We start from the raw sequence: 27864 nt of genomic DNA, 5'->3' as shown, positions 1-27864 counted from the left end.
CCCCTTCATACCATAAAAACCCATCCCCCAATGCAAAAATAAGGATTCAAACAAAGATTTTATTAAAATCCAAGGTTAAGTTATCAAGCAAAATAGCCAAATACAGTCTTCTTCTCTTCTTTTTTGGTGGGGGAATTAGAAAGGAGAGTTTGCGTTTGGGTGGGTATTTTGATTGCGTTCTTGACAATCTTTTTGGAGGCAGCATCACCAAGATCAAATGCCGCATATATCAGCCAACCTGATAAGGTATAGAAGCACATCAGATAGCTCTTCTCCCAGATGCTCCTTATCTGATTCCTCCCAATTTGGCAACCCTTTGTCCACCTCTCCCCTCCATTGGAATATTTCTGATAGCTCTCCTACCTCTCCCACCTACCACCACATCACCATATATTATTTGGCATCATCAAGAATCAATAAGAGGAGGTATATATTGTCAATGTATATCAACCATCAATTTATTATTATTATTATTTTTAGTTTGTATATATTTTCATCCACTCATATACATGAATGCCTTGGATTTGTATGATTCTATGCAATCAAATCTTCCTAAAAGTGTTGCTTTCATAAAGAAGATGACATGAAAGAGCTTTTCCAAATCTTGGGCGCACATGTAAGTTGTAATTTGTAACCCCCCATATGCCTTAGCCTACCAAATGTTTATTATGCCAAAGAATATTGCACCAAAGTGTGTGGCACATTGAAGCACCATTTAGCTTTGATACAAAACTGAAGTTGCAAAACCAGTTTCATCTTGCAGAAACTGTTAAACCACAACCTTAGCAGCAGCCATATGTGGATGAACATGGCAGCAGGTGCAAGCAGCCCAAACTAATAGTTGCTTTAATAAATCTGCCATCAAAGTTTTGGCAGATCTGCCAAGTTTGCAGCTACAGTTTACTGCTCATTAAAATTCTCAGTCTGGACTTTCATGAACGGTAATTCATGTAGCTTATACCAACAAGAGACCGTTCATGCATGTCTAAAAGAAAATGTGTCTTTATCTACAAAGAGATCCAACAAATGGAACAATATAGAGAAGATTGCATGACCCTTTTGTGCAAAAATGACATAGAAGAGACATAGTGCCATGGTTAACAAAAACATCTCATCTGGTGTCTGCACATTATTACTGTGCGGATGTTATAGTTTGTAAACAGGGAGGGGTAGTAGAAAATACATGACGTCCGCATAGTAATAACGTCTGGAAGTCCGCATCGGAGAATTTATATATATATATATATATACATATATATATGTTGAGGGAGAAGTAGTGAGGAAGATTATTTACCATAGCAAGGAGTAGATTTCTGGGACTGTGGTATTTCTCCCAATCTCTGGCCTTGGCAAATTCCTCAAGCTTCTTAGAGAGGTCCTTAAGACTAATGTTCACTCTCTCATCTTCAGCTACATGAATCTCTTCTCCTTCTCCCATTTTTCAGTCTGTATTTGGGGTTTGCATGGAGAGAAGAGGGGGCATCTTATAGCTTTTAAAAGGATTACTAGATTTTTTCTCTCTATCTTTTTAAGGAATAAGTATCTAATATGCAAATAAAATTGAAAGGAAAGGATGAAAAGTCTTAAAATGCCGCCCCTCAGTCCTCAGTCCTCATATATGGTTTATACAAGAGATTCCTTTACTGCCCTCCACTGTGCAAAATGACCCAACTTCAATGCATAAAATTAGATGAGAACATTCCATCATTAGTTACCATGGATTTCATGTTTAAATCACAAACCATTAAGGATGAGATGGTCATTCATTTAGTGTTCCAACCACTAGAAGGATTAGGTAGCTCAGAAGTGATTCATTCCCCATGACTCAAAGTGCAATGATATCATGTAAGAGACTTACTACTCAAGTGATTAAAAACGTTTATCACTGTATCTAAGATTTTGTTTCGATTCTCCTCTCCTCCAATATTACTTGCATAAGATATGCAACAATACAACGTTCTAAGAGTAAAGTTGTACAATTACCCCCTTTAGGTGCAAATTTTACTTTCCTTTTACTCCATGGCAAATTCATGAACCTTGATATAATTAAGTTGACTATTTTAAGGTGAAAGATGAAAATATATGACTCAACTTTCCATTTTCCCTATGATGAGATCCAATGCAGAAATTCTTAACCCATAATTATATGTGACAATGCTAGTTAATCTGCAATTAAGGGACATAATTATATGGTACCATGGATGTGATCAATTGTTGTGACCATGTGCAACTCACATCATTCAAAAGATATTCAAAAATTTATGTGGACAAGCTGTGGTGTGTGGTAGGTGTCTTTGAATTTGTCAACCTCCTTATACTGTCCAATATGCAATGGATACAAACTAGAAAAATAACTTAAAAATCTTCTTACCGCAAACAAAACTTCCTTTTTTTCCTCCTTTTCTTTTGGATTCTTTTCCTTTTATTAGCTGCAGTATCACGCATCACTATACTTTTAGTTTGTGAATGTGAGAAAGATATCCAAAGTTAATTAGAAAGTATACCTGCTCTCATGTCACACATTGATAATATTCTTTTGCTAGATAATTTGGTATTTTATGTCGTTGAACTATTAATTTGGACCACCGATTATATAATTTCTTGTCCGGACGTGTGGTTACAATTGAACAAGACTTCGAGAAACCTAAAACACCAATATTAAATCCAACAATTCTTTTCTTATGGCATGTGTAAGCATATATTGTGATTTCAACGATTCCAAAAGAAGTGTGAGAAATTCTTAGGCTATTCCACACAATGTTTAATCATTGTGTTCTAAAGCACTAAAGAAAAGAATATCATATGTCATTCCAGTTAAATCAATACAAAGCATTGTGCAAACGATCACCATGGCAATTACTTATTAAAAAATTGTGAACGCAATAGTTTGCCTGCACATACAACCTTGAGAATAACCATTACGAAATGTTAATGAAATCTAACTAAAATACAAGAATATACGATATGGCATTAGAGAAAGAAGAAGAAGAAAAAAAAAAAAGCTAAGTTAAAGGTTGAAATCAACTGGCTAGGGCTGTGGATATGACAAAGATAAACTTAATAACGATTCAGTGCCATGTAGAAGATCCGATAAGATAAAATTCAGAAAGGGTCGGCACAATGCTTGAATTCTTTAAGTGACAATTCTCATGTAGAAAATGTTAAGAATCTTGTTGTTCTAGCTAGGGATCAGTCGGTCGGTTTGACATTATTGACATTCATCTTGGGTGATGTTTAACTGCTGGGAAAAAAAAATTCATAAATTCTCCGATCCTTCCCAAAAGGATCCAATTGTTAGGCAAGATGCCAATAATATGGACTGGTGGTATATTATATTGACCATTTGTCATCTTTTTTTTCTTCTTCTTTTTAAAACATCGCTAGACCTTAAGTTTCGAACCTAAGATCACTAGCAATTGATGTTATGATATCATGTTAGACAATTTTTAGTAGATTAACAATATATGTGAAGCTAACACTCTCTCCTCATGATAAAAGTTTATACTACAATTTTAATTATTGAACACAAATTATGGTGTTGTCACCCTCTTTCGAGCTTAAGAGCGCTTTATGAGTATAACATCAAGGATCATGTACAACATTATACCCAATATAGGAGCCTAAATTATATAAATAAATAAAAACTCTACATAAAAAGGACTTTAGAAACACACCCAAAACACTCAATAGGGCATCTAAGTAATTTAATAATCAAAAGTAAATTCAATAGGGTTAGATGTTATTTTTTGCATTTGTTTATAGAAATTAAATGGTGTAAGATTTATCTATATCATTAGTGCTAAGAATGGGTATATAACTAAATATCTCTATATATAAAAAATTGTAGTTTGACGTAAAAGTAAAATTATAGAAATAAAGAAAATTTTGTGAGAATAGAATGGGGGAATAAAATGAAAGATAGAGAGCAATGTTTTAGATATCATCAAGTCGCCCTTTTTCCATTCTATTAAAGGGTCATTCACGGCACTAGTTATAGTTCCATGAGTGAGGATGATACCCAAAAAGTTAATAAAACATTTGGACTGAAAGAATATAAATTTAAAATGTTATCCCTTTTTATTTATTTTTTTGGAAATTTAAAATGTTATCTAAGCATCAAACTTTGGTATGCTTGTTATTTATTTATTTTCCTTACAGAAGACATGAATTTTAGCTTTACTTGCGTGGAGACTTAAAAATGTTTATTCGGGAGGGTGCCACTTTTTTAAGATTCGAATTTCGTACACGTATCAACAGTTTCCTCCAAGCACACTGATACGTAAAAGATTTAGGGGAAGTGGTCACCATGTAACCTGTTGAATGGAGTGGCCCAGTTGAAGAGGAGGAATTCAACCTTGAAGATATTTAAGAAAAAAAATGAAGAAGAAAAAACTCTTCTCGAAAATAGAGAGGAAATGGAGATGAAGTTGGTGATAATGAAGTTTTAAGAACTTGAACGAAATTGTTAGGGAGTAAATAACAAGATATTGTTTTGGTTAGTTCATATATGTGGCACTTAAGAGAAGATAAATATTACCAGACTGAGAGAGTTAGTTGATATATGTAAGTCTAGAAAGTCTGACCAATAAAGTGTTAGTTGGATTGGCTCAGATTTTTGGTGAGCTCTCAAGTAGTCATGGGTTTAAGCCCCCATGGTACCCACATATGTGAGTTTGCCCATCCTCATTCTTAATTGAGATTTTTAGTCATATACTCATTCTTAGCACTAAAACTATAAATAAACCATACACCATTTAATTTCTAAAAACATACCAAAAAAAAAACTCAAAAAATGACAGCTGGCCCTATTGAATTTAATTTTTAATAATTGTAATTATTAAATTACTTTGACACCCCATTGAGTGTTTTGAGCTTTTTTATGAGGTTTTTGGGTTGAGTTTGTTTTAAGAAATCAATGGCAGTTTTGTAATTTAAAAGAAGTTAAAAGCTTTTTTGCTATGTTGTAAATGGGCTTTGGATGTGTTTCTAAAATCCATTTTATATAGGATTTATTTTATTTATTTTATAATTTGGGCTCCTATATTGGGTATTATAGTGAATCTGCCTTCTTAATTTTAAATAAATAAGGTATTGCGAATCTCCACCTGCGTTTTGGTGTCGAATCTCTACCAACATTCTTTTTGTGGTTTCTTCATGCTTGGAATAAGTCATAGAGTCTCTTTGAGTTTTATGTATAATTTTCACTTCTCATTTGTGAGAGCTTTCCACCTCTCATTTGTGAGAGTTTTATTTGTATTGTTATGGCTTGGTTTTTTCAAGCTTTATCTATGTTTGGTTGTTTTGAGTTTGCACTCTTAGTTGGGATGCATATGCCAGAGTTTCTTCGATCATGTGTGATCGTTAATAGAGGAGCTCCAAGATTTGTCAAAAAAAGAAAAAAAGAAAAAGAAAAAGATATTGACATGTCAATTCCCACGTTATTCAGTGACTAGTTTTCGATAATTATATATCAATATTTTGCAAGATTCAATAATTCTAACAATTAATTACGTTTTAGAAAGAGAATTACCATTAAATTAAGAATTAATTAGTACAAGATATGCACACTTAAATTTAATCATAGAGTCATTTTCACTTTAACATTATTTAGGCCCCTCTCTCTCTTTAAAAAACCCTCTTAGAGCCGTTTTCATTTTGAGGGTGGCTTCCTCCACTCTACCCCAGTGGCGGATCCAAGAATTTTCATTCTGGGAGTCAACATGTAAAATGTTAAAAGAAATTCTATGTAAAATAGACCCATCAAAATGAAACTATAATATTATAATTCATAGTTAATAATATAAAACCATACAAACTAACAAATACAATCTAATAAAAAATCATACAAACTAACAAAACCCTAATTTATTCAAACTAACCAAAATAAAATCCCAACAACAACCAATCAAGAAAATATATATATATATATATATATATATGAATATTCATTAATTAACAAAGACAAAAATTAATCGAATTTACCAAGATACAATCTAATTAAAGCATACAAACTAAAAAAATACAATCTAATAAATAAATAAAAAAACTAATTCTTTTAATAGAAAAAACCCCAATTTATTCAAACTAACAAACACAAAAATTAATCCAGTTAATTCTTTTTAATCAAACAAAAGAGTAGATATAGTAGACTTTGCTTAAGAGGATGAATATGCAATTGAATCTAATATAAGAAGAAAATTGAAAAACATAGCAGAAACCATGGCCCGAAATCCTTTACAATCGATCTTCTAAGATTTAGCAGGTACTCATCTTTCCTATCAAATTAAATGATAGTGATCCTCCAAGTGTTCTTTCATCAATTTCTTGGTACAGGTTTCCTTTTTTTTTTTTTTTTTTTTTTTGAACAACAAAAATCTTCAGTCTTCTCTCTATAGATGCTACAAGAAAAGGCAGGAGAATATTCATTAATGTCTTTTAATAGCGCAAGATATATACATTTCTTGTATCATCGGCGTTTCTAACTGTTAAAAAAGAATACCTAAAAATACAAACTAACAAATACAATATAATTTCAGAAAGAAAAAAACAATATCATAAAAAAAACTCCTAACAAATACAAACTAACAAATATAACTTTAGATTGGGCTGGGGAGAATTAGGGATTGGGGATTTAGGGTTTGAATGAGAGCATTGTGTTAAAAACCCATCCCCCAATCTATTTTATCGGGTAGCAACTGCTGCCTAAGGTTTTTAAACACATGAGCCAAAACGACGTCGTTTTGTCGTTTTGGCCAGGTTAAAAAAATTTTAAAAAAAAAACTTTAGTGTAACGACGTTGTTTTGACGTCGAGCGAACAAACAAAAGGAAGGCGCGCTCTGCACTTCTTCTCCTTCAGCTACACACAAACACAGGTTTGCCTCTTTAGGGCATTTCGTCGAACACATTGCAAGGGTCAACTTTGGCTGCTCTAATGGAGGATTTCAGAGGTTGCAGGGTTCAATTGACCACCCTTGCTCCTATGTGGATCCGCCCATGCTTTCGCCTCTTCTCTTCCTCCCTCTCTTCTCCCCTAATTTTCAGTGACAAAAGGTTTTCCCTATTTGTCTTCATTTTGTTATGATTTTCCTTCAACCATCATAGGCGGCTGCATCTCAGCGTTAGATCTCCACAACCATCCTTTTTGCAATTTCTTTATGTTCGAAATAAGTCACAAAGACTCTTTGAGTTATCTATATAGTTTTCACTTCTTCTTTTGTGAGAGCTTTTCACCTCTCCTTTGTGAAAGCTTTTCACCTCTCATTTGTGAGAGCTTTTCATTGTTATGGCTTGGTTTTTTCAAGCTTTATCTTTTTTTGATTATTTTGAGTTTGCAATCTTAGTTGGGACACATACACCAGAGTTTCTTCGATCGTGTGTGATCATTAGTCATGCACTAGATTGTCTTAATTTTGATATTAGACCGCTCCGTTATTGTGTTGGCCCTTTGTGGCTACTGGCTTTTTTGGTTGAATTATGAATGCAATCTTAGAATTTCTATAATTTTTAAAAAAAAAAAATCATTATCTAAAGTTATTATATCATAAGGTTCCGAAATGAAGGCCTCACGAATACATGAACAATTGAGATGCACCACATGGCATGTTTATTAATCCGTAATTGGAGTAGGAGGAATTGAATTGAGGAGGAGTTGGATTGAGGAGAATTAGATTCAAGATTCCTATTGAAGTTGTTTACTAAACTATATGGACTGAAGGGAGTTAGATTCCAGATTCCTATTGAAGTTGTTTACTAAACCATATAGAATTGGAGTATGAGTTGTATTAATTATAAAAATGTCCTTGTTGTTGGGTTAAAGTTAATGACGAATTTTAAAATTTTAAAATTGTGTGAGGATATAATGGGTAAAAAAAATGAATTCCTAGTAGATTAGTTATTTAAGAATTAGAATACCACATCCCACTCAAGAATTGAATTCCTCCAAAATCATGAATTCAATTCCTAATTTTGTGTGGGCCCCACTTACTTTTTAATTCATTCATGTGAAGTAAACATATGAATCCTCCATAAGTGGAATTCAATTTCTGATGAGAATTCCAATTCCTGATTAGTAAACGCACCATAAGTATACTAAAGTCATTTAGATATCAAATCTAAACTTAAAAAAATCAAATTCCCCATATTTATTATTAGTGATCAATTACTAGATTTTAATAAAATAGTATTATTCTTTTCTAATATTTTTTTGTGCAGAGAAATTCTAGAATTGTATTCATAATTCAACCAAAAAAGTCACTAATCACAGAAAATCAATACAAATTAGCTACAAATGATCATTACAATAACGGAGCAATTTAAAAGAGGTTTCAATTTCAAATCTTATAATTAGCTAATTTTAGTCCAATCTCAAACCAAAAAGTTGGACTTGGGAGTAGTTGGATTTCGAGAGAAGAACTATCCGTTATCTGCACAATGACCTAAACCCATGGATCACCATGGGCCTACTTGATCTTCATAATTGCAAGCAAAACGAAAAGTCCATTAAAGGAAAAGTGGATCGGACGGTCCACAGCACCCTACAAAACACCCATAAGAAAAACCCTAATCCCCCCGCTTCCATTTTCTCTTCTTCTAAGCTCCGCCTCCTACTTCTTCAGAGCTCTCACACTCACACACCTCACCAGAACCGGAAATGGTGAGCTCTCTCTCTCATCGTCCCTTACTCATCCATACGCCGGCGTTTACCTTCTCATTGTGTGCTCTCAATACGACTTAGTTTTTGTTCTTCTTTGATCTCATTCTGTTTTTTGTTTTTGTTTTGGTTAGCCTTTCAAGAGGTACGTTGAGATCGGAAGGGTGGCTCTCGTCAACTACGGCGAGGACTATGGGAAGCTTGTTGTCATCGTCGACGTCCTTGACCAGAACAGGGTACCTTCTCCTTCCTCTTTCCTTTATCAAAGTCTTACTCTTTTGTTCGTTACTTTAGAATTGTGTTTGGGTTCTGTTTGGTTGCCAGGAAAAACTAAGAAAAATGAGAGAAAAATGAATTTTGGGATTCGTGCTTTATGTTAAATTAGCACGCGATTCAATTTTGTGGAGCATTAAGCTCGCTTACCTGAAGTATTTTCTGAGCTACCAAGCAGAGTTCTTTTTGCTGTGGTTTCATATAATATATTTTAGTATATCTTCTAAGAATCATTGATAGATTCAATGCTATATGTTTTAAATTGAAATGAGCATTGGGAAATTGTTTTTTTTTTTTGCGTCTCCCTTTCTGTTGTACATTCCTAATATACATGACATGTTATGATATCTTTCGGTTTTTAGAAACTTCTTATAACTATATTTGCCAAGTGGACTAGGTGCAATGTTAATTTTAAATCGAAACTTTCGTTAGAACCAATAGGCGTGTGAATTTTGACTATGTATTGGAAAGTGTTTATGTTTATCAGAATATGTATACTTGTGTACTTAAGTTTACTTCAGCGAGTCTCTTTTCAGACAGAAATGGGTGGTTTTTGTTGAGCATCACAAACGATGCCTACTAGTGCAGCCACTATTCAAATGCTAATATAGTTATTACTTCTTAATTTTTATGATGGTCGTTGCCCTATTTTTTTTATTTTGTCTGTTTCAGGTTATATTCTTGGTTTGTTGATTGAGTTGTTTCAGTTTAATAGTAATTTCGGTCAGTTTCATGTTGAGATAAGCTGCAACCTGGTAATTTTTTGTTGGTTTTGGGTTGGGCTCAAACCTGAACTTGTTTCCAAGCGTGGTTGTCGTTCACATATCAGAAATATAGCTATAAAGTTTCTACATTAATATCATTGTATATTTCATGATTTTGATCCATTGGCAATTCTGCTTCACTTGTCTCCATAGGCTCTTGTCGATTCTCCTGATATGGTCAGATCCCAAATGAATTTCAAGAGACTTTCACTCACTGACATCAAAATTGATATCAAGAGGGTTCCTAAGAAGAAGGAATTGCTTGCTGCAATGGAAGCTGCTGGTAGGCTCAATTACCCATATATGATGATAGTTCTTGTTGTCATGTTATGTCGTCCATTTTTATAATTATATGTGTGTTGGTAGATGTGAAGAAGAAGTGGGAGAACAGCTCTTGGGGTAGGAAACTTATTGTTCAGAAGAGGAGAGCATCTCTTAACGACTTTGATCGATTCAAGCTCATGTTGGCTAAGATTAAGGTTGGTTATGGCTCATTTGAATCTTTCGTGTGAAGTGTGACTACCTCTGAAAGTGTTGTACATTTCTCCACCAGAAAAAAAAAGTGTAGTAAATTTCCTTTATTGCCCACCTTATTTCATGATATGTTTTTTTGTAAGAATCCGCTAGATGATTTATTTCTTCATCCTTTTCATGTTGAACCCTCCCAAACTAATAGACCTTTGCTCATTTGCAGAGGGCTGGCTTGGTCAAGAGTGAGCTTGCAAAACTGAAAAAGGAGACATCATCTTAAGCAATATCGGATATTAAGTTTACAATTTTGTTATGGATTATTTTCAAAACTGTACTCTGGATTGTAATCCCTTTATTTTTATTCGAGTTTAGTTTTTTTCGGAGCTGTTTTTGTTTTAAAATATTATTGACAAAGGAGCTCTTTTAATGATCAATTTTCTGTTGTCCTGTGTTTCCTTCCATTCCCATTGTGATGTTGAATTTCTTATATGCATGTTTGAGCTCTGTTTTGGTGCACACTTGAGCGTCGATGAAATACTTGTTTTTATGACTAGAACTCTGATTCCTATGGTCCCTGATCACCATTGCCCTCCAATAGAGTTAACCTTCTGGCCAAAAATGTATTCACCAGGATAATATCTTAAGCTTAAGGTTGGCTAGCATCGATACTCTGATTCCTATGGTCCCTGATCACCATTGTCCTCCAATAGAGTTCACCGTCTGGCCAAAAATGTATTCACCAGGATAGGATCTTTAGCTCAAGGTTGGCTAGCATCGATGGTTTTCACAATTTGCTCAGGCATCCAAGCAAGGTTACTAGTGCATTACTCCTGATGCCGCTGGTGAAGTGAACAATGCCGATGCTGATATGATGAAAACAGCATTTGGTACATGGTATTTTTATGGAATTTGCCTGATCCCGTGAACTGTATTATCTATACTTTTCACGATTGACAATTTTGGCAGTTGGCAAGTGAAAATGAAAAAAAAGAAAAATCCTTTGTGCTCTATATTTTGAAGAGGGATATTCCATGGGATGTCAAGAAGGCTCCAAGTTCATTGCTGGATTGCCCAGTACAATATGATCAGTATCCAATTTGCATAGCTAAATTGGAACAAAGAATGCAATGATAACTCAAAGTATATCTTTATAATATTTGTTGGCTAGAAAAGTGATTTCAGGACTTATTAGTTCAGTGTTCTGCAATAGTCTGCGCAAAACAGATATGACATGAATTCTTTCATCTGGCCGACTCCAAAGGACTTGAAGGACTTCTGGAGGAAAAACAGGTGCAGGCCGGGCAAGCCACCGATTGCCATCTACTTCCATTCCATTTAAACTAGAAATTAAGAACACACAATATTAGAAACATTTCAGGGATGATGTGCATAAAGATCTTCTACTTTAAATACATCAATACCTGTTGAGAATAGTCAACATATTAGGCCATTCAGCAAGCTTGAAATGTACATCCACAATGTCCCTGCCTCGGTCCTTCCTCTGCTTCACTTGCCCGTGAGAGTTACATATAGTCTGGAATCTTTTCTTTGATACTGTTCCACCAAAATTTGAAATCCTTACAACGGTTGTTCTTGGCACATCAATTCTGAGGATTGATAGCTGTTTTCCTTCAACATTTATAGAACATGCTGCAATTGCTGTCTCTTTGGCATCTTCCGTCTGTAATCAAGCACTTGGAGCATAAATTTCAGAAAATGATGGTAAAAAGAGTACATGTCTATGAACAGAAAGCTTATCTCTATCTGTGTGTGACAAAGTGAATCCAAGAGAGCACAATTCTTTTCATTGCTTAAGGAAAAAGTGAATGCATATTCAAAGTAGTAACTTTAACACATACTGGTATACTGCTAAGCTCACATGTCAATTCTCTTTCACCTTAACAGATGGGTAAAAACGGCAGGCAAAACCAACCTAATGGGCTAGTTCTGAAGTTTCTTACCTAGTTCCAACACCGGTAACAAAAAGATTAACAATACAAAGTATGACGTGAACATTATCTTAGTTACTTATGAGATCTCCAATACTAGCATTCAATCTTCACCAAAATTTGACTTTATAATTTATTTCTTTGGTTGGTTAACATGATGATTTATTACAGGGTCAAAAATCAGAAGCAAATGGTAAAAAGCCTCACCTCAAATTCTACAAAAGCAACAGAGCTTGAGGAACCCAAGAAAAAGCTGGATATGCCACTTCCACAAAAGGCAAGAGCTCCTTTAAGGTGATGTAAGCTTATATCATGGGTCAAATGTTTAATCATAACTGTTCGTGTGGGATTCTTTATTAATGCAACAGGAAGTTCAGAATCACCAATCACGTTGGGAATGGAAACTTTATTAAGCACATCTTCTAAAGAAGTTGCCACAACAACGACTTCGGAATTCCCTATAATGAGGTCAGTTTTCCTGAGAGCTCTCTGTGATTCATTACTTGTCTGCAATAAAACCAAAGGCCAGTTAAGCAAAGGTGAAATGGCTTAAAATGCTTCCTACAGATATACTACCATTTCCACCCAGTCACAGTTATAAGGCTTGTGCTCATGACAACCATACTTATAGTTTGTCATTTCAGCTGGAACGGAAGACTGACTTTTCTGTGCTTATTTGTAGCAGTAGGATCACAAACTAGTGAGCACGATGAGCCATATTTGGAAATAAAAAAAGGACATTTGAACCATTAAATAAGCATGTTTTCCAATACCTTAAAATGCACCCAAGCATCTCTGAAATTGCTTCCTTCACTAACGGAAAGTAGCTGTATCTTCACAATCTCCCCACAATCATTTAAAGCATTAACAACAGCATCATCCTTCACATTTTTGTGCAAAAATCTAACCAATACCTTGCTTTCTGTTGATCCTTCTTTCTGGCTGAATGTAATTGGGATCTTATTTAAGTCTTCCTTGCTAGTTAGAAGATGGATTTTTGGGCTTAGTTTTGACTTTTTTTGAGATGCAACTTTCAAGTCACCACTGTCACTTTTAGATACGGAATCTGTATTAAGGGAAGCGATTCCCCTACATGGTTGTTCTTCACTCTCATCGATGGTGTTTGTCTCCCTTTCCATGGCACGGCCTCTAAACGAACTTTCGCTTCTTTTAGCATCATGCTTATGTGAATCAGCGGGGACTGTAACCTTTTTAACTGAGCCTCCCCTTTTAATGATATGATCAGTCTTGCTGGGAATAGCACTGTCCTGAGGTTTAGTAATTAATAGTTCTCTAGGCAGCTCCTTAATGCAGCCAATTAAGCCATTAATGTTGAATCCTTTTCCCATATCTTCTTCACCTGTTGTTTCATTTCTTTCAGTTAAAATTCCCAAAAGTCCATTTGAAGCCAAAGTATCATTTTTTTTACTGGGGATTTTGCCAGCTTTTTGATCATTCATTGTCCTCAGAAACATGTTTGCCAACCCCACTTCTTGAGATCGATTAGATGACACGGGCATTTTATCCACATCAGTATCTGCACTAGGTGTTTGATCTGATATCCAAGTTCTTTTGTTAAGTTGATGGTTTCCATTTCCAACTACTGTGGATCCATTTGTGACATCCTTTTGGAATATCCTAGACTCTTCACCTGGTAACTGATGTGTTATGCAAGACTGGTACTCAGTTTCTGATTCAAGAACCCCAGTGTTGTCCAACATCACTTCCCCAAGTTGCCTGTCTGATTCAGGCTCTACTTCTGATTGACCCATATCCTTGGAAGATCTTTTCCATGTTACATTGGAAGCTGCAGTTGCTCTAACGCATTTCTCACTGTTTTGAGAATCCATGAAGGTCTCTGATGATAGAACTAAATTTCCACTTACACCATGTTCAACATTTTTAGGACCAACATTTTTCTCTCTGTGTTTAGATGCAAACATATCACCCAAATTGCTCAAAGAATTTTTCCCCCCTCTATGCAATGACGCATTTGTTAAGTTATTTTCAACATTTTCTGGACCAGCACGCTCCTTTCTAGCATTGGATACAACCAAACGAGCCATATGCACATCAACTTGGTTAAAAACTGTAGCATCAACCACTTCAGATGAATAGCGTTCCCTAATTATATCAGATTTTAATCTCGTTGAGATATTTTCCTTGCAACTGTGAGAATCTCTTATGACTTTTGGCATCTGAATGCTATAATTGGGTTGATCAATTTCAGTGTCATGAGGACTATTCTTTGTCTTAATAACCTCAGATATTGTCCTATCAGCTACATAATCAATTGTTTCGACAGTGATTTGCTTCTGAAATCGGGAAATTCCCAGCATTCTTTCCTTCAGATTAGAAAAAATGCCTTTCAGAGAATTCCATGATTCCCCCACTTCGTTTTGACCCTTTGCTGGTTCCGTATATCTGTAAATCCGAGGAGTACAAACAGAACGCTTAGCAACTATGATAGATTATAAGCTACAGGCTAATGTCATATAATTGATGATGAGGCACATTATGTACAACTATAAGCATAAACACACGCATCTCCCCACCCTTCCCACCAACCCCAACCCCCAAAATAAATAAAAATATTAACAGTTAAGTACAATAAAATAGAAAACTCTAGAAAGTTCCATAAGTCATGTGTGTATTACTTTTCAAAATGTTTTGGGATGTGAGATTATGGCATGCCACCAGCCTGTGTACACTGGGGCGCATATTTTTGCTTAAGTATGGGAACTTGTGCTTATGTTTTGCACGTGGCTTTCTGATCTTTATCTGGTTGCTGGGGATGTTTCCCTTGAGCATTAAACGAGATTGCCCCTCAGTTATTTTCTATAACACTTGGCAATTTCTTGAAAAAATGGGGAGTAAAGGTTTGTGTTTCCTAAGCTGGTTTCTACAAGATTCTTCATGTATATCATCATCTGTATTGAGAATTTGAGATGAGCATAGATTTAGGGAGACTAAATACGGGTAGTTCAGGATAGCTAGTTTTGCCTAGTTCAAACACCACATGCTTGATGTAACACGATAATATCCTTTTACATTTTGAGCATTGTTTGCAGTGTTTTCTACAATTTGGGTTTTTTCATGAAATTTCGAAAGAAGGGTATTGTAATTGCCAGGACTTAGCGTTGGCTACTTTCTAGACTTGTTCATTGGTTCAGACATATAATGAGAAAATAACTTTGCTGGGTTTCAAGAAGAACTCACTTGTTATTTGACTCCTCAGCTGCAGCTCTTTGCTCCTTTCCCGCCTCCGAGTTCTCTGAACTCGATGGTTTCTCCGGCCCACTGCTCAACGAAGATGAACACCATCTTGTTGCTCTGGGAAGCGCTGAAATTGGTTTAATCGATTTATAAGCAAAACCCAGAAACCGTTTTCACTTTCTAAAACACAAATGTGATTTGGGAAAAACACACAAATGTGATGCAAATGGAGTAAGAACGATGTTTGTGAAGTGGGTTTTACCTCTTTTGTGGAGATGATGCCCTGGCTTTGGAAGAAGGATACGAGAGAGGGACATTTCGCCCTTGCTCTTTGCCTCTCTCTTTTCTCTTTGGTGAGAATAAAAAGAGGGTTTTGCAGAGGTTTTTGGAAATAACCATTTATATTTTCTACTTCTTTTTAGTTTTTTCTTTTTCTGTGGAGGTTCATGGTTATTCTGTTGGGTTGGAAGGTGAACTCTTAGCTATTATTATTACTAGCCCCTTGACACATGCTCACGCATGTGCCAATTGGTTTTTTTTTCTTTTTTATTTTATTTTTAGAATTAAGAAAACATAACAGGATAGTTATGTTCCATAAAAGTAGGACCTATTATCTTATTTTGTTTTTATTTTTAATTTTTTTAATATTAAAAAAAATGAATTTACCATATTATCCTCATTTAATTAATAATTTCAATTCTTAATGTTTGAATTAACAAAGGGCATTTTCTGGTATTTTGAATGTTTCACCATTCTCTGCCTTTTGCTTTATATTATTACTAGCCTCTCTGCATGCGCTTCCGCGCTTGCAAGAGGCATTTTTTTTAAAAAATTTTAAAATTTTTTTAGAATTAAAAAGTGTTCCATTAAAATAAGATCCATTATTTTTTATTTAATTTTAATTTTTTATAAAAAGTGTGAATTTACCATATTATCCTCATTTAATTAATAAGTTTAGTTCTTAATGTTTGCATTAACCAAGGATATTTTTTGGTATTTTGAATGTTTCACCATTCTCTGCCTTTTGCTTTATATATATAGATTATTATTATTTTCTATAACCAATAGCCCTTATAAAAACTTTATTATTATTTTTTAAAGAAATGACCTCGAAATAAAATAGTCGTTTGGATTAGGAAGAAAGAAAACAACCCTCCTATGAAAATGTAAGAATTAAAAGTCATTAAGGCACCCTGTATGTATATATATATATATATATATAATCGGGATTATTGGTTTAAACCCAAAAATATAGAATAATCATATCTTTATAATGGATGGCAAAATTGGATTATGAGCTTTTAAGATAATAGAAACAATTAATTCTGGCGAGAGAGTAGAGAGGTGGGTAAGGTTGATGAGTGGAGGAAGGTGGAGATGGTATAATGGGAGAATTACAGGGATGATGGGTGCAAATTTTGACTAGGCCTAAAAGTTTTGCAATGATAATATACATACCAATTTTAAGATACTAACTGATGAGGTAATTTCTTATTTATTATGAATAAATTAAAATTTAAAGTTGGTCCGTAACGAAAAAACGAATGAAACACTAACACATCACTTTAGTGTTCAAAAACTGATGTAATAAGGTGGTGTCTCTAGTATTACTCTTAGAATGCAATCCAAAATATAATTAGGGAAACCCTTTAAATTTGCCTGATAGCTGCATTAACACAAAGAAACAAGTTTAAATCACAATAAAAACAACAGTATCTACCAAACAATCACAGCAAAAGCAAGCACAATCCATTACAAAGTATTTCAATTACTGCAAACCACAACAAAAGTAAGTTTCAAATTGCTGAATCCTAGTAGGTAGTAACAAATCTGAAAACCTCAGCAGATACCAGCTCAACTGTCTTGTACAATCGAAGCTTCAACAACTTGAACACGTCTTTGCTCCTGATTTTCACAGAGCATCACATGAAGTTAATAATATATTTCAGGAGTATACCCGAGCGGCTATACACTTTAATATAATAATATATTTCAGGAGTCCAGCCGACCGGCTATACTATTTAAAATAATACATTTAAGGTGTATAGCCGCGCGGCGATACGCTTTAAAATAATATATTTAACAGGTACAGCCGCACGGCTATACTCTTTAAATATAATAATATATTGAAGGTGTACGGCCCGGCGGCTATACGCTTTAAATATAAATAATATATTTAAAGGGTATAGCAGCACAGCTGCACTATTTAATATAATAATAATATATTTAAGGAGTACAGCTGGCCAGCTATACTCGTTAAGTATAATAATATATTTAAAAGGTATAGTCGCGCGGCTATTTAAAATAATATATTTAAGGAGTGTAGCCGGACGGCTATACCCCTTAAAATAATATATTGAAGTAGTACAGCTGGCCGGCTATACTATTTATTTAAAAAACATTAGAAGGGGAAAAAAAAAGTACCTGCCTAGCGATTAGGCGATTTTTGAGTTGGCCAAAGTGACAATTAGTTTATATTTTATAGTTATTAATTTGCTAATTTCAACATATCCAAAGCAGATATTAAAGGGAGAGAAATTTCACAGTAAACCAATGTAAGAGTTCAATTTTTTCTCTTTTTTTTTTCTTGGGAATGTTTGCCTTTGATCTACCTCATTCTCTCAAGTGCTACTATATTATGTTAGTGCACACATTATTTGTCGTAGAGAATTGCATACTGAGTTGGAGTGGTCTTAGTAATTGCTTCACCTTTCAAACAACACTTTACATGTAGAATACTACCACCTCTTACTACTATACCCATAAATCTTAGTTTGAAATTGTTGTTCCGGTTGGCAAAAAGATTGCAAAATCATCATCTGTTACAACATGTAAGAAATAATCTTTCATGGTTAGTAAAATACGGAACGGGAAAATTACAAATAAAATACAATTGTTTTAGAGGAATCTTATTCAATTGTTATGAAGCACATTTAACTCAGCAGCAGCTCAGCATTTACACGCCGCTGCTCTTAGAATTCAATAATCCCTCCAAAATATAATTAGGGAAACCTTTTTAATTTGCTGCAGTTTGACTCTGCTTTCAAAACTGACAGTTGCATAAACACAAACAAAGAAACAAGTCTCTATCACAACATAATAAATAAATAAACTATCACAGCAAAACCAAGCAAAATCCCTTGCAAAGTGTTATACAATCTGAAGAAAAGATTGCTTCAACCTTGAACTACTTGACCACATCTTTGCTCCTCTTGATTTTCTCCTCATAAGTTCAGCTTACCACATGCTCCCCCTGCTGCAGAGCTTCGACATACTTTCTCAAAGTCAAATCCCTGCTGCTGCTGTAGCTACCAAAACACAAATTCAGCACTTTTGTCATATAGAGATTACTTGTTAACATGATCAACTACAAAGAAAATCATATTGCTTATGCACTGGAGATTTCTACTTGCTGTTAACATGAAAAGGGAAGGATTTGTCATTTCAAAGATTCTCAAGTGCCATAAATATTCAACTCTTACTTGACTTCCAAAAAAATCCAACAGCACATAAGCAAAAAACAATAAAAATGGAGAAAGAAAACAGAGCAAAACAAGGGAGGCGTTATTGTGCTCCTTTTTCGCACACCTACAAATCTTGCCTAATACACAAATATTTTGTAAGTAATAAAATGGACAAACATAACATTAAATATTTGAAATACGGAATCAAAAAAGAAAAAAGTAAGAAAGAAGAAGGGGCAAAAAAAATAAAATAGAACTGCAGTTTAATTCTTGTTGCACAAGGAAGAACACAACGACAATTAACCTACAATTTGAAATTAAGAAATTACCTTTTCATTGTATCGGCGGGTCATACGGTTCTCCAATTACAAGGGAAGGTACATGCTGAATTTTACTGAAATCTTCTCCATCTTCCTGAATCCTACTGTGGAATTCTCTAGGCATCCTGAAAATGCTTAATTTCCTGAGATTCGTAAGATATCTTAGCCCATCTGGAAGTGTTGTCAATCCACAGGGAAATCCAATGCGCAGTCGGCAGAGACTAGGCATGGCTCCTTCCTCTACCCTCCACTCTGTTATTTCTGGAATGTCAAAAACGGAAAGAAATTCAAGACAAAGAAAGCCTCCTTTGGAGAAAACCAGTATCTTTGTATTCTCGTCAAAAGTGTTTCTTCCTTGAAGGCGCAGAGTTGTTAAGTGTGGCAACTTCTCTAGTATTCCCATTTGGTCATCCTTGAGACCACAGCTCCTCAACTCTAACTTGGTGAGGTTTGCATAGTTGCAGAGCTCTTTCGGTAATTCTGGGGTTGGCCCAAACAACTTCAGTTTGTATATACATTGACAGATTGATACTATTTGCCTAATCTGCTCCTCATAGCTACTCTTCCTTGCATAATCAATGTCCATAAATAGAGATCGGATACGGTTAAACATGCTGCCTGTAGATTTCAAGATTTACTCCAGATTTTCCAAGGAGCTTGATAGTCGTATGTTCAGTTTTCTAATATTGGTTAATCCAATAACATCTTTCAAATCACAATACTTGGATGAAAGAAAATCTAAGGTTTGTAAATGGCCAAGAGTAGACAGCTTCAATTCAACACCTGCTCTGTAAAACATGGGTAAATATAAATGTCTTAATTCTTTCATCTTCCATATCACATTTGGGATATTGAGGTCATTTTTAACACGGAAATCAAGAGTTTGCAAGCATATCAAATTACCCAAGGATGATGGAAACGTATTTATATTGCTAGACCTCACACTTAGAAACCTCAAGTGTACCATATTTCCAATTTCACTTGGCAACTCTACTACTTCGACTTTTTCATTTACACCTTCAAGCTTCAAAATTCTAAGCACTTTGAAACCCGTCAATGGAGATAGTAATAATTTTTTACTTGTTGGCCTCCATTCTCTTAAGTCATAGTATAACAGAGACCTCAAGTGGCCACTTGTTTCACCTCTTGATGAAACCAACCAATCAGCATTCTCATCCAAGTAAATTGCAAGTCTTCGAACTTTCCCCAATGGTGTTGCCTTGGCTACCATAGAAGAAGTAAACATATTGGTTGACTCATTTTCATGCAAAGAATGGCCAATCTGGAGAAAGCTTTCCTCTTCTGCCTTTATCAAACACAAGTCGCGTATAAGGTCATGGATCCGACAAGTTTTAATTGTCCCTGTTGAACCATTTCTTCCCACTTGAACCACACACCTTTCCACCAATTCACTTAAGCACTTGCGTGCTATATCCTCCATTGTTTCTTCGAAACCATGTCTTCGTGGTCTCAACGAGATAAGACCTTCTGCCACCCATAACTTAGTCAATGAGCTTACCGAAATTTCATGGTCTTCAGGATAATGGCCTAAATATAAAAAACATGGTTTCAAGTGATACGGCAAGTCATCATAACTCAATGCCAACACCCATGATGCACCTTCATATTCTTGTTCATGAAATTTGCCTCTCCTAATGCATTCATGAACATTCTCATGCACTGTCTCCCACTCTTTAACATTCTTTTTTCTAGCTAGAACTCCAGCAAGCACAATAATGGCTAATGGCAAACCTGCACAGTGTCGAAGCATCTCAATTCCTAGTTCTTTCATCTTTTTGTAAACTCCAGAATCTGAAAAGTAATAAAAGAACCAAATTAACACTTTTAATAGTTGTATATAAAAGATTTGGTTCCTTACTCTTATCCATGACAATATTTCCAACCATTACTGGGATTTCGATTCCTTTCAACAACAACAAAAAGAAAAAGTCTTTGCAGTCGAGAATATGCATATAGATATAAAAAAGATATTAATATTCCTAGAATTTTTTTGTAACAAAGCATAGCATATGATATTATGTACACATTACATAATATTTGAAAAAACGGTAAACCTCCATAAATGACAAAGAAAACTACAATAATGACAGCAAATTCTATGTCTGAGGCTCCATTGATAAATAAGAAAAGTGAAGATAAAAGAGTCATGTGAAAAAGTACCTTCACCAATCCTTCCAGATATTGCTATCTTCTCAAATAGCTCCCAACTGTCATTTTCCTTCAGTGCCTGGGGTTGGTGGAGAAAACCATTTCTATCTACATGCAAAGCCACTGCTTCATTTCGTGTTGTAAGTAAAACTCTGCTTTGTGTTTCCTCATATAATGGAAATGCAGCTTTCAAAGAATTAAATGTCTCGATGCTCCAAATGTCATCAAGTATCACCAAACATCTCCTTTCTCGCTGGACAAGAAAAAGCTTCTTGGCTATTTCATAATCCCTCATTTTTGCAATTTCTTCTCTCTGTTCCTTGGTGGCAGAGATGAGTTTAATTAAAATGCCTTCCAAAACATCTCTTACTTGATACTGTTGAGATATACAGACCCAAGCAAAACTTTTGAAATGACACCTAACTTCGTCGTGATGATAAATCTGTTTTGCAAGAGTGGTTTTCCCCGAACCTCCCATACCCCAAATAGAAACAACTCGGAGGCAATTTTCTTCCTTCACCAAATATGTGACTATTTCCTTTACATTGTCTTTTATCCCAACAACAACACGTTCAATAACATGAGAATACGTTCGCCTCAGTTGTTGTTGTCTCTCAAATGATTGCAAGGAAGATGCACCTCCAATCTCTCTTGTTTCCCTTATAATGTTATAGCTTTGCAAACTCGACCTCAAATTAGAAATTTTGACAGTGATGTTCTCAATTTCTGCCCCAATCTTGTGAAGATCAACCCATTGCTTAAAGATGGAACCAAATCTTTTCAGAACATTCTTCATGCCTCCTTTATTCTTGGTAGCAACTTTCAAGCCATAAGTTTGAATAACATCTTCCAAATCATAAGCAGCATCTCTAATTTTGGCAACCAAAATGAGTACACTTGCATCGTCTACTTGTCTTCGATCTGCATCTTTGAGGAAGCCATGCATCAATTGTAGCTCAGTTTGTGCAACCTCAACTTGTTGGCTGACTCCAGACAAAAACTTGGCTTCCTGAGTTGTGAAGTCTCTAACACTTCGGAGCACAAAGGAAACAACTGCCTCAGCCATGCTCTACACTTACTCCCTCTTTGCCAAAAAGAACAACTAAACCTCAGTAGAGCAATTTCTTTCTGTCTACATATGAAGTCAGTCAACTGATGAATTCATCCCACCAAAAATTATTATTGTTTTAGGACCACCTTTACCTCCAACCACATGCTCTCTATCCAACTCCTAAAATAGGGAGACATCTAGGAGCTCCTAAATCTGAGGAGAGAGAAAAGACTCTTAGCGACTTCCTATAATTTAATGTTGCTTTGTTTTATGCATAGTTTAAATTTTTAATTAATGCTTTTTTAAATTTTTTTATTTATAGAGATAGACCAATCATATTGAATTAAAAAATAACTATAGTATTTATGACTCTCTAAAATAGGGAGTATGATTGGAGTTCAAATTTTATATAGAGCTGCTAAAATAACATTTGTGTGTTTTTAGCTAAATTTTAATCAAAAAATAGGGAGCATGATTATAGATGCTCTTACAACAGTCTTTCCAAATAATTGAAGGCAATTGCACTTCGAAAAAAAAAAATTAGACCTACCACATGTAAGTTGCACGTATCTATAGTTTTTGGGCTGGTTTTTTGTGGACCTATGTTTCTTTGTTTTCCTTTTGGGTTGGTTGTGGCCTGTTATAGTGAAATCACTTTCAAGCAAGAATTATATAGTGAGGCTACTTAGGTGGAGCCCTATTTCTTAATCGCTAGATCAAATTAGTTAGTCGTTGGATCAAATTGGTTAGTCTAATCCAAGAGTTAATAGATATGACCTCACCTAAGGACTATATATAAGGCCCTCACTATAGAATGACTCAACTTTCAAGTTCATTTCAACCAATAGATTCAACAACAACAACAAACATATGCGAGTTAGGCCAGTTGGCGAGTGCACCTAACTTCAAAATTCTCTCTCCATAAATTAGATTAATTTAGACTATCACTTGTATTATAAAAATTATTTTTTTTATTTTTTTTTTTAAAAAGAGGACTTATTAGGAAGGCTACATATTTGGACCTGCCCTGAGTAACCAAAGGGCATGTTAACCTTCATGCAACATCTAACTCTAAATGTAAAATATGTGGCTGTTTATAATAACCAAATCAGGGTTTGATACATTTGTACTTTTTAATAAATTCATTATATATATATATAGGTGTGTTATATTGTTCACAACAGTAAAGGAGAAATGACTCTAATTAAAAAGAGCCAAACATCAACCCCTCTTCGGTCCCTTCTAATCTCAACCCTCCCTGTCAATTCTGTGTTGACTCAATGCCCTTCACCAAAAGAAGTCAACAATTGAATGGCTCTTCTCTTTATCCTTATTTCATGGGATGTTTTTAGCCCAAATGTATATACTAACGTTGATACATATATAAAAACCGAATGGATTTTACAAGAGACTTGTAGTTTAAATAGTTAATAGTATTTACCGCATTCAAGATCTTAGGTTTGATTTCTCCATCTCAATATCGCTTGTCTCAGAAAAATAAAAATAAAAATAAACTTGAATGACTATTTTATATATATATATATATAAATAGAGCATTTTACAACGTGGAAGAGAAGTTAGGGAAGGTCTTAATCGGACAAGGACAACGCAACAGGACTATCATTTCCCACGTCTCAAATATCCAGAAGAAGAATCCTTTTGCCGTCCTTCACGGAGTCAACGATTTGTTTGTTTCGAAATTGCAAGTCTATGGCCCGAGAGATGGAGTCAAGGAACAGTAAAAACATGTTGTCAAATCTTTTGATTTAATCTCACTGAAATTTCCTGGAAATATCCCTTGACAGTTAGATGGTAAATTGGTTTCAATTTTATTGCCCAACCAAATCATTTTATTTTTAAATTTTTTTTCCAACTTCAAGTGAAAATAAACCTAAACATTGAAAAGCATAAATACTAAGGAAGGTTCCTACAAATCATAAACCTTCTCTGTGGTAGTTATTGGGTAATTGAAAGTGTCGTATGTGTAGAGAGCAAAATGGCGACCTCTTTTGATTCTAATGACCTAAACTTAAGACCCATAAAAAGTCCTGCGTGCTCGGAGGTTTGTTCATCAATAATATACTATTGTTTATTTGATAACCATAAAAATTAAAAAAAAAACCTCTATAATTTTAGTCTCAAAAGAAAGAAAAAAAAAAACCTCTTATTCTTTAATAAAAGCAGGTCACCAAACTGAAATTATGATAGTTAGTTGGCCTAATGCCATAAATCCGAGTTGGATGAAAATTTCCAAAACTATAAGGTTTGTTTCATTCCTCAAAACCAAGTTTTCTGTTTATGTTTATAGTCAAAGCGACTCTGTTTAGGTTTGGAATCTTACGTTTAATTTGTTATCATATATATATATATATATATTACGAACGATATTGGGGGATCGAATATAGGACATTGAATAAAATCCCTTTGGATTAGTCAGACAAGAGCAAATGCTTTTAATCACTTGAGCTATAAGCCCCTTGCATTTTTATAACTATTTTTAAAATAATAAAATACAGATTTTGAAGTGCATGACAAGAAACTGAAAGTGTGAATAATGCTCTGGTAACAAGAAAAAGGTGAGAATATAGAAGCCTGCCATTAATATTAGAAAGAAAATTAAATTAATGCTTGACAACGTAATTTTGACCACACATGATATCCACAAAAAGGCAGTTAGAAAATTTTAAATTTTCTGCTCACAGATTGACAGATGATTAAGGCTATCTTTTAATGCAGTAATTAACGCAAAAATAGGAGGTCTAGATGAATATATAACCAGCTTAGACTCCTCATTGACTTAAAATAGCTATAAATTGTAATTATATTGCCCACAGAGACTAACAAACTGTTATCTTTGCCAAGTATAGCTCTTTCTTCCTCCCTCTATCTCATTTTTCAATTTGAAAAAAGTTTACCTTTCTTTTTTTTATAATTCTTTTGGCCTATAGGTGATTATCTTCTTCACTTACCAGATAATCACCAAAGGCCTCTGATCAAATTTCAGGGGTGTTCATGGCCCTGAAAGATTTTCATCTTAAGCAAAAGGTATGGCTATCTTTTCCCATTTCTTATTTTTATTTTATTTTTCTTGAAAAACTGCATTTTTTCTGAGCATTTATATTTGAGTTCTTGGACAATCTGAACAATCTAGTTTCTGGGTCTCTGATTTTGGGTTGATAATTTTTATGGGTTGTGCCAGATTGTTTAAGAAGTCAATAGTGTTTACAAAATGGGAAATGACAAAAGAAGGAAAAGGAAAGAGATAGAATATTATTATAACCATGGAATTACCATTTACAAAGTTTGATTTTGTTTTTTTCCATCTTTCCAAGTTTTCATTCTTCATTTGTATAATGTATATCATGACCACTAATTTCTACAAAAGTTTGTGTATATGTATATATATATGTGTGTGTGTGTGTACGCTCAAGCACCATAACATAAGCTGAAACGTTTTTCTTAATTAAATTAGAAATGGTTTTTCAGGCGTTGCAGCTGAAACGTTTTCTCATGGGAAGTGCTGGGAGGAAGAAAAGAGAGGTCACTAATGCAAAGAAACCGTCGTGGATGATGCCAGCAGTCTCACATGGATATTATACGACTGAGGCCTTTAAATCACCAGCTGGTTATGAAGATTCCGACTCTGACTTTGTTGTGGTTCAGAGAGAGCAAATTGAAGAGCTTGAGTTGTGGTTTTTCGGAGTTTTCAATGCTCGGATCGGTGACGGGGTTGCCAAGTACATGCAGTCTCATTTGTTTGACAAGAATCCTAAAGAGGTAAACAACCCTATTTACATGAAACACTTGCTTTTAATTAAGCACAGATTAAAGTAATCACAACCCAATATGCATTAAGAAATTGCTTGATTAAGATTTGCACAATGTTACAGCTTTGATCAATTTTAATATACACTTAGACGAGTCTAGTTCCATACCCCTACAATTGTTTTGTTTCCTTTGTGTTTTTTTCATCCTCTGAGCTTTGCTTTTTCATGTCAAATTCTGTGCAGTCTCATGTAAGGGCAAAGAGCAAGGAGACAATGAGAAAGGCATATCTTGGTGCTAGAGCAAAGACTAGAGAGAGCACAGAGGACACACATGGAGTTGGTTCAGTTTCTGCGATAGTGATCGATGGGGAGAAGCTTGTATTAGCCAACATGGGTGACTATAGAGCAGTTGTGTGTAGAGATGGTTTGGCTCATCACATAGGCAGCAGGAACAATCAATCGGGCAAAAGACATTGGTCTCAGAGATTCTTTAAAGGTACAGTGCACCGTTAACACTAGAATCACCAAATTTATTCACGAAATGATGTGACAGATCATATGACGATATTTACTTTTGGGAAAAACAAAGAGAGTTAGAATAATGGACCCTTCTTGAAGGGAAACACTACCATACCATTTTGGGGAACAAATTTGGTGACCTTAAATGGAAATGACTCATCATATGAGATCCAATCGCCATAACCGTATCTCATTTTTGACATGCTTGTGTTTGATACTTGTGTGCAAAAATTTCACATTTTAGTGTGTGGTACAGGCAATGCAGCAAGCACCAGGCAGTCTAAAACCTCAGACCTTGTTGTTGGGGCCGAAAGGGTTGAGCCTGATACTGAATTTGTCATTTTAGCAAGCAGTGGAATATGGGAGGTAAGACTTGTATCCTCCATCCCACACATGTTTACCAAAAGCTCTTCCATATGAGAGCATCTCACTTCTACAAATCTTCTAGCTTGCATTTGCATATTGTGATTCTTCAACTTTGGCATGTGTTCCAGGTAATGAAGAATCAAGAGGCTGTGAATCTCATCAAGCACATTGAAAATCCACAAGCGGCTTCCGAGTGTTTGGCAAAGGAAGCTTCAAATAGAATGAGCAGAGGCAGCATTTCTTGCTTGGTCATTAGATTTGATTAGTATGCCATTCAATTTGCTTCCACAGTCGTTTGTTCATCTTGTACGAGACATCTTTTGTTTTGATCTGAATATCATTCAAACAACCAGCCTAAGAGGGCAAAAACCTGCGGGTCACAGAACCACCAAATAGAGCAAACAAAGAAACAGAACCCAAAAGCCTCTTAAAATGAAAGGCTCAAAAAAGTCAAGAACCCTGAGACCTCAACACAGCAGAGGGACCTTAGTTCATAGACTGTTGATATTCAACGGGTGTAAAATAGCAACAGAACAACCTTTTGACCAAAGACAAAAACATCTACAATCTTAGAACAAATTTCGCTCTCTTGGATGCATTTGGAAAAAGAGTCCAGTTTCTCTTTGAAACTGTTGCACTAATCTCAGTTCTCATGCTTTCCAAGTGTGGCCTAAGGCGAAATATTGTGAACCCATCAAGTCGAATTATTTTAAAGATGACGTACTTTTATCAAACAATTTGCCATATTATGTTGCTAGACTGTTAATTTGAACTACACATTTAAACAAAAATTCACATCATTGATGATTCAGTCACCAACATATATACCATGGCACAAATTATGGGTGAAGGAGCAAATACTATTTTGGTTTTTTATTTTTTTT

The 27864-nt window shown here is 34.9% G+C and overlaps 4 protein-coding genes and 1 pseudogene across 5 annotated transcripts; 2 read left to right on the top strand and 3 right to left on the bottom strand.

Annotated features, from left to right (window-relative positions):
* Positions 44–1519, bottom strand: LOC18792420 (dCTP pyrophosphatase 1). Its single transcript, XM_007223588.2, has 2 exons — positions 1295–1519; positions 44–372 (listed from the first exon to the last, which is right to left on the bottom strand). The coding sequence occupies exons 1-2, from the start codon at positions 1436–1438 to the stop codon at positions 214–216; spliced, it is 303 nt and encodes a 100-aa protein (XP_007223650.1). The 5' UTR covers positions 1439–1519; the 3' UTR covers positions 44–213.
* Positions 8527–10620, top strand: LOC18790523 (60S ribosomal protein L14-2). Its single transcript, XM_007226007.2, has 5 exons — positions 8527–8654; positions 8786–8887; positions 9842–9971; positions 10055–10167; positions 10383–10620. Exons 1-5 carry the CDS (start codon positions 8652–8654, stop codon positions 10437–10439), a joined length of 405 nt encoding a protein of 134 aa, XP_007226069.1. The 5' UTR covers positions 8527–8651; the 3' UTR covers positions 10440–10620.
* Positions 11198–15883, bottom strand: LOC18792769. Of its 2 annotated transcripts, none has more exons than XM_020555025.1 (6): positions 15587–15883; positions 15328–15441; positions 12882–14532; positions 12316–12615; positions 11581–11840; positions 11198–11499 (listed from the first exon to the last, which is right to left on the bottom strand). In XM_020555025.1, exons 1-6 carry the CDS (start codon positions 15721–15723, stop codon positions 11295–11297), a joined length of 2667 nt encoding a protein of 888 aa, XP_020410614.1. In that variant the 5' UTR covers positions 15724–15883; the 3' UTR covers positions 11198–11294. The 2 variants fall into 2 exon arrangements, with proteins under 2 accessions (XP_020410614.1, XP_020410615.1); XM_020555026.1 differs by having other exon boundaries at positions 15328–15451; positions 15587–15702.
* On the bottom strand, positions 19606–22355 carry LOC18789010 (annotated as a pseudogene).
* Positions 25114–27522, top strand: LOC18791847 (putative protein phosphatase 2C-like protein 44). Its single transcript, XM_007222457.2, has 5 exons — positions 25114–25373; positions 25815–26105; positions 26339–26591; positions 26871–26980; positions 27109–27522. The coding sequence occupies exons 1-5, from the start codon at positions 25341–25343 to the stop codon at positions 27244–27246; spliced, it is 825 nt and encodes a 274-aa protein (XP_007222519.1). The 5' UTR covers positions 25114–25340; the 3' UTR covers positions 27247–27522.

This window comes from Prunus persica, chromosome G1 (genome assembly GCF_000346465.2).
Source record: "Prunus persica cultivar Lovell chromosome G1, Prunus_persica_NCBIv2, whole genome shotgun sequence".
Taxonomy (NCBI): Eukaryota; Viridiplantae; Streptophyta; class Magnoliopsida; order Rosales; family Rosaceae; genus Prunus; species Prunus persica.
The sequence above is the reverse complement of the archived record's forward strand: the minus strand, read 5'-3'. Positions and strand labels throughout refer to the sequence as shown.